The sequence below is a fragment of the Somniosus microcephalus genome, chromosome 25 (assembly GCF_052327205.1).
Source record: "Somniosus microcephalus isolate GS21.2 chromosome 25, FLI_Smic_1.0, whole genome shotgun sequence".
Classification (NCBI taxonomy): domain Eukaryota; kingdom Metazoa; phylum Chordata; class Chondrichthyes; order Squaliformes; family Somniosidae; genus Somniosus; species Somniosus microcephalus.
Window position 1 is genome coordinate 19,710,324 of NC_141011.1, and position 13,378 is coordinate 19,723,701.

The 13,378-nt window shown below is 45.4% G+C and overlaps 1 protein-coding gene across 1 annotated transcript in view; it reads right to left on the reverse strand.

Moving 5' to 3' along the window:
• Window positions 1-13,378, reverse strand: part of disp3 (dispatched RND transporter family member 3) — a 608,183-nt gene that overhangs the window by 17,543 nt on the left and 577,262 nt on the right. The window contains exons 21-22 of the mRNA XM_085966861.1: window positions 12,354-12,513; window positions 9,735-9,848 (exon numbers count right to left, since the gene is read on the reverse strand). Of these exons, the coding sequence (XP_085822987.1) occupies window positions 9,735-9,848; window positions 12,354-12,513 (274 nt within the window). The remainder of the gene's footprint in view (window positions 1-9,734; window positions 9,849-12,353; window positions 12,514-13,378) is intronic.

Consider the following 13,378-nt stretch of genomic DNA (forward strand, 5'->3'; position numbering starts at 1 on the left):
CTCTCAGTGTAATCTCCACCCGACCTTCAACTGTAAATTGTTTTCATTTCAGGCTTTAGTGCAGATAAGTACATTGGCTCAGAAATTCGGGTCTCCACGAGTGAGTACGCACGGGGTACTCACCCGTAGGCCCAATGGAAGTGCCGGTTTCGAGCATGCACTGTGCATGCGCGGGAAACCGGAACTTCCGGTCCCTTAAAGGAAGGGGTTCACAGGTCGAACGCATATGCCAGAGAGGCAGCGCGTGCGCATGGAACTTACGTTTTTTTTGCACGGTTCTCCAGGAGGGTAAGTCTCCAGGAGTTACACAGATAAAAAGCAGGCGCAAGGGCCTGCTTTTAACAAGGTAAGTGGTGAATTAATTAAAATTAAAACATTTTTTCCACAGGTTTATTATTTTTAAATACTTTAAAGAAAGGTAAGTTTATTTTTAGCCCCATTAGAAAATGTAATTAATTTTTTCAAAAAATAACTTTTAAACAATAATTTAAATTTATGTAATTTATAGTTATTTTAAAAATGTGATTTAAAAAAAAATTATTTGAAGTTTTAGTGATGTTTTGGGGCTTATAGTATTTATAGTTTTGACAGCTCTTCCTGTCAATTTTATGAATGGGCATTTCCCTGCTACCATTGGCTCTCCATGGCCCACGTGATCCCAGGGAACGCTTCGAACTAACTGCGCCCCTGGGATACGCAAGCACTGCGCGCCGGCAGTTGGAGGAGGCCCGGGATCGGAATCCCACGCGGGCCCACAGCTCAACGGCCGGCGCGTTAGTAAGTGCAGGTCGGGGGCTTGCACCCACGGGAAGCCCCCGACCCGAATTTCTGGGCCATGACTTGTATTTACATAGCATCCTTAACATACAGAAACATCATCCCAAGGTGCTTCAACTGAGGCGCGAGGGGGGGGGTAAAAAAAGACGTCGAGCCGAAAAATAGGAGCGTGAGGTTGACTTTAAGGAGGGTCTTATAGTAACAGAGGGAGGGCCTAGACAACGGCAGACACGGTGGCCAATGTTGGGGTGAAGGAAAAGCAGTTTGCACAATTGTAGGGCTGGAGGAGGTTACAGAGATAGGAAGGGGCAAAGCCCCCCGAAAAGATTGAAACACAAGGGTGAGAATTTTAAAGATGAGGCGTTGGGCGACTGGGAGCCAATGTAGGTTAGTAGGACAGGGATGATGGGCTTGATGCGGTTCATAGGCAGCAGAGTTTGAATGAGCTGAAACTAATTTCAGGAAACTTTTCTTTATCCGGCACGGACGGGACCGACGTGGTGCCGGTTCATTAAAAATTCCGGATAACCGAACGCTATAGTAAAAGATACGGAGCTGAGAGCTCCGTATAAAGCAACAAACCCTGGTTCAAAACAATGGCCACAAGTTGCAAGCGTCTCTGTAGCTTAGCAACAGCTGCAGCCACACCCTTGCACAGCAACACATGGAGGAAGGCAAGTAATAAAAGTTACATGAACCTACTCCTGAATTTTGCCGGTTAACCGAGATTTCCGGTTATTTAGGTGCCGGTAAATTGAAAGTTTCCTGTACTTTATGGTGGGGCCCAGGCTGGTCTCCTTTATCACCTGTATGAGGCCTCTGTCAAATGTGTTTCTGCGGTTCCCACAGCAGAAAACTGCCCCTAATCTGACCATAAAATGACAATCTCACTCACTCACTCAGAGAGGTCACAGAATGGCCGGCGCTAGAAATGTAAAAATGTCACAGTGGTGCAGCCTTCTGGGATTGGCGTTGAGGACCATTGTAGAGACAGTGAACATATGAAAATGGTGGGCAGAAAAAGACCAGCTGGTTCATCAAGCCTGCCCCACACTCATGACTGCCGGAGCGTCAGAACTAAACACTTCCTAACCCCTGCAGCCATGTACTCTCTTGGGAGAGTCAAAGAAACAGAGAAAACCCTAGGACCAGTCAGGGAAAAAGTACTCTGGAAAATTCCCCTCTGACCCCCCCCCCTCAGGTGATCGAAACCGGAGATCACTTGGACCAAGTGTTACCTGTTAATCCGAAGTAGCAGGAGCATTATTCTGCTGTTGCTGATTTAGGAGTGGTTGATGCTGACACAAATAGGAGGAGACACAGTTTAAGATGTCGTAAGCACAGTGAAGAAATGTTCCCGGTATGTTTATGACATCAGTAACACGCAATGACCAGAGGAAATCATCCTCCTACGATGCCCAACTGGAAAGGGCTTTATTCCCTCACCTTGATGAGCACAAAATTCACAAAAAAAAGAAAGATAAATAGAATACAACTCTACATCTGCTCTGATAGATAATGCCTGGAGTTCACTAGCTGCTGTGGAAAATCGGTCCTAACATGGTACAAGCGGTTGAATTAAAAGAAATAAAATCATACAGAACAAAGGGCTAACAAAAGATTCCTCGAGTTCTTTTAAACAGGGTCTGTGGATAAAGATGAGAGACATAGCGTTCACAATTAACACAGCAAAGACTGTAATTTCAAAGGCAATTTGCCTGTGTTTTGCTTCAAAGGAACTGACAGAATACTTGTCAACTTCACTGTATGTCGCAGGACAGTTTAAGCGAGCACCACTTCTGGAGATCTTGCTGTGATTCTGTGAACTGGTTTATATGAATCTAAGCAGGCAGGCACGGCAAGAGTTTTACAATTTGTAGTGTCTTAGTCAAATAGTTTGCATGCAATCTATTTATTATGCTGTGGGTAAGGCTTCCTCTTTCTGTATCTTTTCCCCTTCCTCTCCAAGAGTGCTAGTCAATGTGCTTTCAAGATTCACCAATGCTGTTATGAAGCAGTGGCATATGGGATGGGCAATTAATATGAATTATGAACGATGAAATCCATCACTTTGAATTTTAACCAGGACCCATGCTTTGTGGTCGCAAACTGCGGTATTATATATCAATATATTAAAGGGGCAATGTCTTCATGAGAAACATAGGCCTAGAAATTCAGTGGGCTTTGCGCCCAGTTACCGCCCAAAGAGGGCTTCTGCGCCAGTCCGCAAACTTCGGGCGAACTTCATTGACGCGCTAATTGCGGCGGTAGCCGTTAGCGCTGCGCCGCCACCGATTACGTCATCGGTGTGCGCAGCGCCCCGGTACCGCCCCGACCCCCATCTTCAGTAGCGGCCGCCTCTTCCGTGGCGGCCGCTAATAACATTCGGAGACCGGGTCCGTACAGCAGCCTTAGTGGGGCGCTTTAAGGTGGAGGTGCGGCCGGCCGCTTTTTCGGCGGCCGCCTGCCCGCACCTCCTTCCCCGGCCTCCTCCACCGCGGCATTGCCGGCTGGTTTCCGGGAGCCCGGCACTTCTCCGTTGTGCCGGGCTCTTTTGCCGGCACTCGCGATCGGGGCTCCGGCTGCTGCAGGCACCTCCCCCTTAAGAGAGGGAGGAAGGCCTGCAGTACCGCAGCCTGTCGCTCCGCTGCCGGTGGCGCTGCGGCCACTAGCGCGCCGATATTCAGTTTCAGCGCCCCAAGCGGGAGCGGCCACACCCTTGAACAGCGGCCGTCCTCGACTTTGGGCGCTGAAACTGAATATCGGCTGGGCGCGAGTGGCTCCGCGCCCAGCGGTAAATTCTGGCCGCCAGCGAGCTGGCGGGGCTATAGCTAATTTCTAGGCCATAGAAACATAGAAGATAGGAGCAGGAGTAGGCCATTCGGCCCCTCGAGCCTGCTCCGCCATTCAATGCGATCATGGCTGATCATCCAAACCCAGTACCCTGTCCCTGCCTTCTCCCCATATCCCTTGATCCCTTTAGCCTTAAGAAATATATCTAACTCCTTCTTGAATATATTTAATGAATTGGCCTCTACTGCCTTCTGTGGTAGAGAATTCCACAGGTTCACCACTCTCTGGGTGAAGAAATTCCTCCTCATTTCTGTCCTAAATGGCCTACCCTTAATCCTTAGACTGTGTCCCCTGGTTCTGGACTCCCCGACCATCGGGAACATCCTTCCTGCATCTAGTCTGTCCAGTCCTGTCAGAATTTTATAAGTTTCAATGAGATCACCTCTCATTCTTCTAAACTCCAGCGAGTACAAGTCCAATCGACCCAATCTCTCCTCATACGTCATTCCTGCCATCCCAGGTATCAGCCTGGTGAATCTTCGCACAACTCCTTCCATGACAAGAACATCCTTCCTCAGATAAGGCGACCAAAACTGCACACAATACTCAAGATATGGTCTCAAGTGCTAGGAAAATCTTTATTAGAAAGAGGGGATGTTACCTTCACCACAATGATGGCACATGTACATCGTGAGATGATTTACTTCATCATATCAAGCACTTACGCATGGAGGAAAAAAGCTTTGCTGGGCATTTTTTCACAAACGTGACGCCTCCACTGACTTATTTCAAAATCCTCATTTGCAAATCATTTCATTGCCTCACTCCACCTGCTTCCAACCCTGCATCTCATCTTGGGTCGCACCCTCCAATCTCCTCCAACCCTACATCTTATCTTGTACCCTCCCAACCCTACATCTTATCTTGCACCCTCCCAATCTCCTCCAACCCTACATCTTATCTTGCACCCTCCCAACCCTACATCTTATCTTGCACCCTCCCAACCCTACATCTTATCTTGCACCCTCCCAACCCTACATCTTATCTTGCACCCTCCCAACCTCCTCCAACCCTACATCTTATCTTGCACCCTCCCAACCTCCTCCAACCCTACATCTTACCCCTTATCCTCCCACTGGCTGTGACTGGGAGGCTGGGCACTTCGTCACTGCGCCATGAAACTGAATGCAATTTATTCCACGACGTTTCAACAGTGGACTACTGGGGCACATTGGCCCCCGTCAGAAACTCTTGGCCCCACAAATTACCGAGTTATGACCGCCAACTCGTTCAGATGCTGATCGACATTCGGTGGTACTTCCAACATTTTCAGTTTTTCTATCAGATTTCCAGCATTCACAGATTTTCTTTTTACCTCTATTCACCTAGCAAACGAGGTTGCAGATGCTTTCTTTGTCTACACTGGATAGGCTTGTTATAGTCGTTCCTTAACTCTTCTATTTTAGCCTGATGACTGTGGTTTGAAATTAGGACACAATAGAAGTTACCAGCAACTTATTACCAGAGGTTTTTGCGTAGACAATAGGACTGTTTACAATGGAATTCATTCTGCCAAGACACAATGGCCCAGAAATCCGGGTCTCCACGGGTGAGTACGCGCTGGGTACTCACCCGTAGGCCCAATGGAAGTGCCGGTTTCCTGCATGCACTGCGCATGCGCGGGAAACCGGCACTTCCGTTCCCCTGAAAGCAGGGGTTCAGAGGTCGAATGCGTGCGTGGGAGAGGCTGCACGTGCGCATCGAACTTCGTTTTTTTTTATTTTTTATATACAGGTTTTCCCGGGAAGGTAAGTCTGCAGAAGTTAGAAATGTAAAAAGCAGGTGTAAGGCCTGCTTTTTACAAGGTAAGTGGTGAATTAATTAAAATTAAAACATTTTTTCCACAGGTTTATTATTTTTAAATAAATACTTTAAAGCAAGGTAAGTTTATTTTTAGCCCCGTTAGAAAATAAAATTATTTTTTTCAAAAATTTAAATTACTGTTTAAAATAGTTATTTCATTTAATTTATAGTTTATTTTTAAAAATTTTTTTAAATTTATTTGAAGATTTAGTGATGTTTTGGGGCCCGTAGTATTTCTAAGTTTGACAGCACTTCCTGTCAGACTTATGAATGGAGCATTCCCTGCTCCGATTGGCTCTCCATGGCCCACGTGATCCCAGGGGATGCATCGAACTAACTGCGCCCCTGGGATACGCAAGCACTGCGCGCCGGCAGCTGGACCAGGCCCCGGATCGAATTCCACGGGGGCTCACAGCTCAACGGCCGGCGCGCAAGGTAAGTGCAAGTCAGGGGCTTGCACCCGCGGGAAGCCCCCGACCCGAATTTCTGGGCCAATGTCATTGTATGAGGACTCTCTGACTATCCTTGGTTTTCTGAAATGTCATTATTGAACGGCTTCATTACAATAGAATTCATTGCAAGAGGCTTTCGCTGCAGTTAATTCTGACTCTTGCCGGATATAAATTAAGCCTGCATCTAAATTACCCAGCACACATATTACAAGACACATCTTTCTATGTATTTTTTTTGTAAATAAGCAAAGGATGGATGGATATCAAAACAGAACAAAAATAAAGCTTGGAAATCACAAAAAAGAATCTGCACAGTACCACTACGCATTGCTGCTGCATAGGACAGCGCCGCCCCACTGCTTGGCTCCGAGATGTGGTACGAGAACCTCACTGGGTGGAGGGAGGCACATATCAATGTAAAATACACCCCCCGCCTCCCCCCAACATGGCCTGCTAATAAATGGCATACATTTTCATTTACCCATCAAGCCCAAATGATAGGGAAAATCTTGCGAATGCGCACTCCCGACATGGAATCTAGCCCAGTCGGAGGAAAGTCATGGACGTACCCCCACGATTTTCCATCCTTTCATTTTTTAAGTAGAGTGCGAATTCTTGAGCCATGGCTTGATAAGGTTTTGCTTTAAAATCACGTTGAAGCAGTGAATCGGAGAATTTCAACCAGCTTCAGATGCGGTGGCTGGATTTACTGCCTATGGTTCGTTAACGTGCCGTTTATGGGAATTTGTAGCAATTCCACTTGGGTACTAAGTGAAGGCATTTACTGCCTACAATGTCTGAAGTCAAAAGTACTGTACCACCATCTGAGATTTTTTTTTTTTTTTTTAACCAGTTCCCGGTTATTGTCCCTGCAGAATGATCCTGACTATTGGAATTCCAACTGTCGTGTCTTTATGTAACAGTGAGTATCTGTGCAGAAATGCCTGAACGCTCAAGAAATATTTCAGTGGGAATATTTCCCTCGTAGTCTTGGCGCAAGGCTTCCACATGCAGAGTGAATGAATCATGTAATGTGCTAAAGCTGTGTCTTCACACTCCGCAAATCAGGCCCTGGCCTCATTAACTATTAAAGTTAAAATGCATCAGAGGCTAAAAAAACACCTAAACAGAATAACTGAAAGATACTGTTACAAATTCAGCTATAGTAAATGCAAGCAACAGAAGGAACTAATTCAAATATAGCAAGTAAAGTTTGTAAGAAAATTCACACCAGCAGCTTCACTTCAGGTTCCATTTGGTTTCTTCTCTGGGTCCCACAACGTTTCCATAAAACCCCATTATTTGTTTCAAGTCTTAGTCCTAGGAGTTCACTCCTCCAGGCCCTAAATAGGCTCAAGAGTTGCTCTAAGTCTGGCTCAGTATCAGGAGGTCATGACTCTATACCCCAAGGAGACTCATAAATGCAGCTTCTGGGCCTCAAACAAACCCAGTCGTTCTCTCGCTCCATGCCCCAAAACACATCCATGTGTGGCTTTGGCTCAGTGGTTACATTCGCACCTGAGTCGGAAGGCTGCGAGTTCCAGTCCCACTCCAGAAACTTGAGCGCTAAGTCTAGGCTGACACTACAGTGCAGTACTGAGAGAGTGCTGCAATGTCGGAGGTGCTGTCTTTAAGAAGAGACATTAAACTGAGGCCCCGCTGCTCTCTCAAGTGGACTTAAAAGACCCCATGGCATTATTTAAAGATGAGCAGGAGAATTCTCCCCAGTGTCCTGGCCAATACTTATCCCTCAACCAACACCGGGTAAACAGATAACTGGTCATTATGACATTGCTGTTTGTGGAACCTTACCGTGTGCAAATTGGCTGTCGCGTTTCCCCAAATTACAACAGTGACTACACTTTAAAAGTATTTAATTGGCTGTAAAGTGCTTTGGAAGATCCTGAGGTCATGAAAGGTGCTATAGAAATGCAAGTTCTTTCTACCCCATCTGACCCCAAACAAACCCAGAAACTCTCCCTCCTCTACTGTTCAAACAGGCACAGAAGGTCTCTGCTCTCGAGACTCTAAACCGATCCAATAGTTTCCTTTCTTTCCCTGAACCCCAAACAGAAGCTCTCCCTGTCTAGGTCCTTTGTAATCCTCCATTGTTATATAAATTCACAAGGTTATGATGGGATCATGTTGCAGAGATTTATTGCATGCCAACTGTCCATGTTTGTTGTGGACATTCAGCGTATTGGTGGGATGGTCCTCATGTCCTCAGATCAAAATCAATGCAATTAGTCTCTCCCTCCTCAGCTCCATTTGCGTCCCGTTGCTGCCGCTCTAAGCCAAAGTGACTGAATGCGGCTCTACTGTTGGGATGGAACGTCTTGCAAAGTCAGGAAATCCCACCCACTACATCCAGTCACATTTAATTACTTCAGCTTACAACGGCAACACGAATAGGACTGACTGGGTTAGGCGCTCCCTGGAGTGGCACTGAGAGGAGGAAAGAGGGAGAAACTGGGAACGGTGTGTGGACGGGAGTAGAAATTGCTGATTAAACCACAGACTCTGGGAGGAAGAAAAGTACCACCGTAAACCACAGACTAGGGTAGGGGAGGAGAGTGCCAGCATAAACCATGGACCGGTAGAGATGGGGAAAGGAAAGTGGTAGGTTGAATTGAGGGAGGAAGCGGGAGAAGAGTGCTAGCATAATTGGGAAGGTTGGACGGATAATGCATCTGTGGACGGAGTGTCAAATATTTTCTAGGGTGCATGTCCCCAGACTTCCTACAAAATAAATGTGGAGCCTTCAATACTTGCATCCCCCTTCAAGGTTTTGACGCAATAAAACTCACTACACACTTGGTTTGAGCATAAAGCAAGGCTTTAGTCAACTTGTTTCAGAACATGGAGGTCTAGTTGTACTTCACTAGTTCCTTGTCTTTACAAAATGTCCCTGGCAAGCTGGGGCCAACGCCCGAGTATTTATACTCCTTGGACGGCGCCACCAGCTGGCCGTCCAGTGTTATTTCATAGGTAGTTTCTCGATGATGAGATTTATGACAGGTTTCATGTACTTACGCTTTACCCTTCAATCTAAGTGAAGGAGTGTTGGGTATACATACAGCTTGAGCAACATGCCCATGTCCCACTGCACTTTCAGTGTCATTACTTGTTGTCAGGTTTTTTGGTGGCTGTGTCAACTTTTGTATGATTCCATTGGCAGTTTTCTAGTTTAGTATGCATGTTATTGACCTAATTAGTGACAAAAACTGCGTTTACTATGATGGACAACAACATCTGGAAAGGTAATTCACAAGGATTGTGTAAATATTGAAGGAGAAAGAACTTGCGTTGATACATTTCATGTCCTCAGGATGACTCAAAGAATTAGTTTTGAAGTGTAGTCAATCTTGTTATAGAAACAAATATTCTTGCAATCTTTTCAACCTTTTTAATGGTGTATAGTTATTTAGCTGCTGTTTTAAGAAGGCGCTAAAGAGAAAAGCAGATTGTTAAAATGGCCCCTAAAGGGTCAATCTGCCCATTCATCTACTAGTTTCAAACGAGATTGTATTTAATAGCAGTGCACTCACGGGTGGCTTAGGTCAATAACATACACACTAAACTCGAAAACTGGCACACGGAATCAAAAAAGTCGACACAGATCCAAAAAAACCTGACAAGTAATTGCATTGAAAGTGCAGTGGGACATGGGCATGTTGCTCAAGTTCTATGCCTACCCAATACTCCTTCACATGTAGACTCATACATGTAGTTTCCACACATTTGGAAAAACAAAGGGGCTTTAGGTGCATTTATCGGACACTGCTACCCATCATACATTAGCCAAAGGACGAGCTAACAAAAGGATAAAAGAATCGGCAGTTTTCTTACCTAGAATGGTCAGCAGGACTGGTAAGAGGAGTAGAACATGGGTGGTAAAAATAGCGACTGCAGCGACACAGATCACCAGAGAGAGAATCAAACTGTACAGTGCACTTTGAACACCTGCAGAGGGGGAAAAGACACTATAATGTTCCCTGAGCCGTTTCAAAGGATAATGGAATATGAAATGGTTGCTGAACAACAGTGAGACAGTTATTCAATCAGGCAGTCTGGTGACAAGGTTAATTGTGAGACTGAAGCTTTAGTGCGTTAGTCAACATAAACAGAACCCCCACAATTCAATTAGTACCTTAAACTCACTACTGGATCGTGCTTTTTGTTAATATCTACTAGCAGGTCTCCCGCGGTATTGCTCACAGCAAGTCCGTTGATACCCTATGTTATAGCAACAGGAGTGTCAAATCCGGTAACTCATGGTTGTATTCTGCTGTTAAAGTGCAACTGTGTTTAAGTTGACTTGTTCCTTCAATGCTACCTAATCTAACTGGCACCTACACAGGACACTGAGGTCAATTAGAGGTTAACGGTTTGTAAATTAGCAGGTAAGAACATAAGAAATAGGAGCAGGAGTAGGCCATATGGCCCCTTGAGTCTGCTCCGCCATTCAATAAGATCATGGCTGATCTTCGACCTCAACTCCCCTTTCCCACCCAGTCCAAAAATCTATCGATCTCTGCCTTGAATATACTCAACAACTGATCAATTTCTGGTTCCAGGTCAGAAAAAAGCCCGCACGAAGTAACTGGCTCGCTTTCTCTCTTTTTAAAAAAAAATATACACTTTTGACAGTTTGTAGTGACATCTGAACGTGTAGGCTCAAAATGTTTACATAGCTAGTTAACTGGTGCTAGCATACTGCTTTATCAGTGGAGATTCTACACTCCTGTTTGTTTCTGTGCGATTCCCTAGTGTGACCCTACATCATCTTGCTCATGCTGTCTACTTCACAATGCTGCGCTATAAAGGAGGATACATACACTCAGCAAGGTTCATGCAATTATGATTTACAGGATAAAGTTTAATCACATAGTCTTTGCCATACGTGCATCATTTGTTTCAACACGGATTAAGATAAAGGGAGGAAAAGATACCTGGGGACCATTCCAGTGAGTTAAGATAAGCAACTGCAGGAATAATTATAACAATGGTCAATAATAATGATTTTTTTCCTCCTGTACAATTTTTCTTGTGCTCTGAAAGGGTATTATTAGATGATATTGAGAATTCGGGATGTTTCATCATTTAGGACCCCTTAACCACGAAGGAGTTTACTTCAGCAACATCTACAGGGTTGCAAGAAATCTGATTTCAATGTTTGTTTTTGATCATTGGGATTTCTCTCCTGCATTATTTAACTTAACAACTGCATCTGCAGTACCTATTTGGGAAGGTATTGACAGGAAACTCTGAAGGATTACAATAAGAAAATGGAAGCTGAAGTACAAACAAAAAATGTTGAAACAAAATATCCATAAGCATTGACTTCAGTGGCCTTCAATGTTGGGCAGTGTCAGCCCAATCACGTGCTGTATCATGGAGCAGAGGAGATGGTTCCGCTGAAGCTATTCCTTCCACAGTGAATCCCTGATCTTAGATGGGCCGGTCACAGGGGGGCCATAAATGAGAGTGTTTTGCAGGCAGAGGAACGATCAGAAGGCTAGGCACTCCCCAGATGTGTACTTCTTTTTTGTTACATGACTTCCCGGGATGTGGGTGTCGCTGGCAAGGCCAGTATTTATTGCCCATCCCGAATTGCCCTCGAGAAGGTGGTGGTGAGCCGCCTTCTTGAACCGCTGCAGTCCGTGTGGTGCAGGTACTCCCACAGTGCTGTTAGGGAGGCAGTTCCAGGATTTTGACCCAGCGACGATGAAGGAATGGCCGATATATTTCTAAGTCAGAATGGTGTGTGATTTGGAGGGGAACTTGGAGGTGATAGTGTTCCCATGCGCCTGCTGCCCTTGTCCTTCTAGGAGGTAGAGGTTGCAGGTTTGGGAGGTGCTGTCGATGAGGAGAGGCCCGAGAAAGTGGAACGCTGCATGACATAAGAGCACCTATGGACCCAAGAGAAAAATGAGGAAAACCATATCCAGTTGAGTTCTGGCTGCCTTTAAAAAAATGCCTAAAGCATAAAATGTAGGCAAAATAATATACTGATCCTGTGCCAGTACTGGGGTCAGGAGGCACTGGCATTATGTCTGCGTTGACCATTACCATTTCCTCTAGATCTAAAGTGGATTACCTGGAACCTAGTTATCTGGAGGCATGCAAGTTGCCAGCGTGGAATTCCAACCAATACAAAGTGCAGGGAAAGATACTGAGCACCATTCAATGCCATTTATTTTCCCATTTAAAAAAAAATATTGAAATGTCAGGCTCGAGGGCCTGAATGGCCTACTCCTGTTCCATTTTCATTCCCCTTTAAATAGCAGTACATGGAATAAATCTCCTACAAGTAGGCCTTTCTGCAGCATCTACTGTTCAATCGGGATCATCCGAACAGTGTTATTTTAAAACCAGCGGCAACCCATTTATTTTAAACTATCAATGGAAAATTTCAGGCTTTTGGGTCTTATCTCATGAACCAGCACCGACGTTCTTGTGACTTGCCTATTATTTCCATGAAGATCTGTTTCCAGTGCTCGCAGGTCTGGAATCCATGATGTAGCGATGACTGTTCGGAAAACTGACGCAGCTGCTCCTGTAGGTAGTTCTCCCATTTCAAGTAGTCTGCATAGGTCTGAAACGAGGACTTTCCTTTATAGGTTGTCTGTAAAGAATCAAAGAGAAGATCATGGAGATAGCAAAGAGAATCAAAATAATTAAATCAGATATTGTATCAGATCAGTGATTCTTCCGCATTAACTGTAATGTAAAGAAGAGTTACATCTTGGTGGAGCCCACCAGCAACAACTTGCATTTATATAGCACCTTTAATGTAGTAAAACGTCCCAAGGTGCTTCACAGGAAAACAATGAGGCAAAAATTGACACCGAGCCAGGGAAGGAAGTATTAAGTCGGTTGACTAAAAGCTTGGTCAAAGAGGCAAGTATTAAGGACCGTCTTAAAGGAGGAGAAGTGGGGAGGTTTCGGGGAGGGAATTCCAGGAATTTAGGGCCTAGACAGCTGAAGGCACGGCCGCCAATGGTGGGGCAAATGGAGTGGACAATGCACAAGAGACCAGAGTTGGAGGAGTGCAGAGGCCTTGGAGGGTTGTAGGGCTGGAGAAAGTTACAGGGATAGCGTGGGGCGAGGCCATGGAGGGATTTGAACACGAGGATGAGAATTTTAAAACTGAGGTGTTGGTGGACTAGGAGCCAACTTAGGTCAGCGAGCACAGGGGTGATGGGTGAGCGGAACTTATTACAGGGAAAGTGTCACCTTTATACGTAATGTTTCAAAAATTCTGCTCAATGCTCTTCTCCATTTAGATCAGTCACCAGGTGCTGGTCTCTGGGCTGGCGGCGTAATACAGACTTAGTTGGAAACGCACGGGACCGGTTTCTAGTGTCTACTGTTTGCAATGAGAGGTGTTTGATCGGATGCCAGAGTCAAAGAGCCACACTTCCACGGGTCTTCAGTGCTGTCAGTTCTCTGCAGGTTGGGTGGTTCATACTTAGGACTGCAGCCGATGA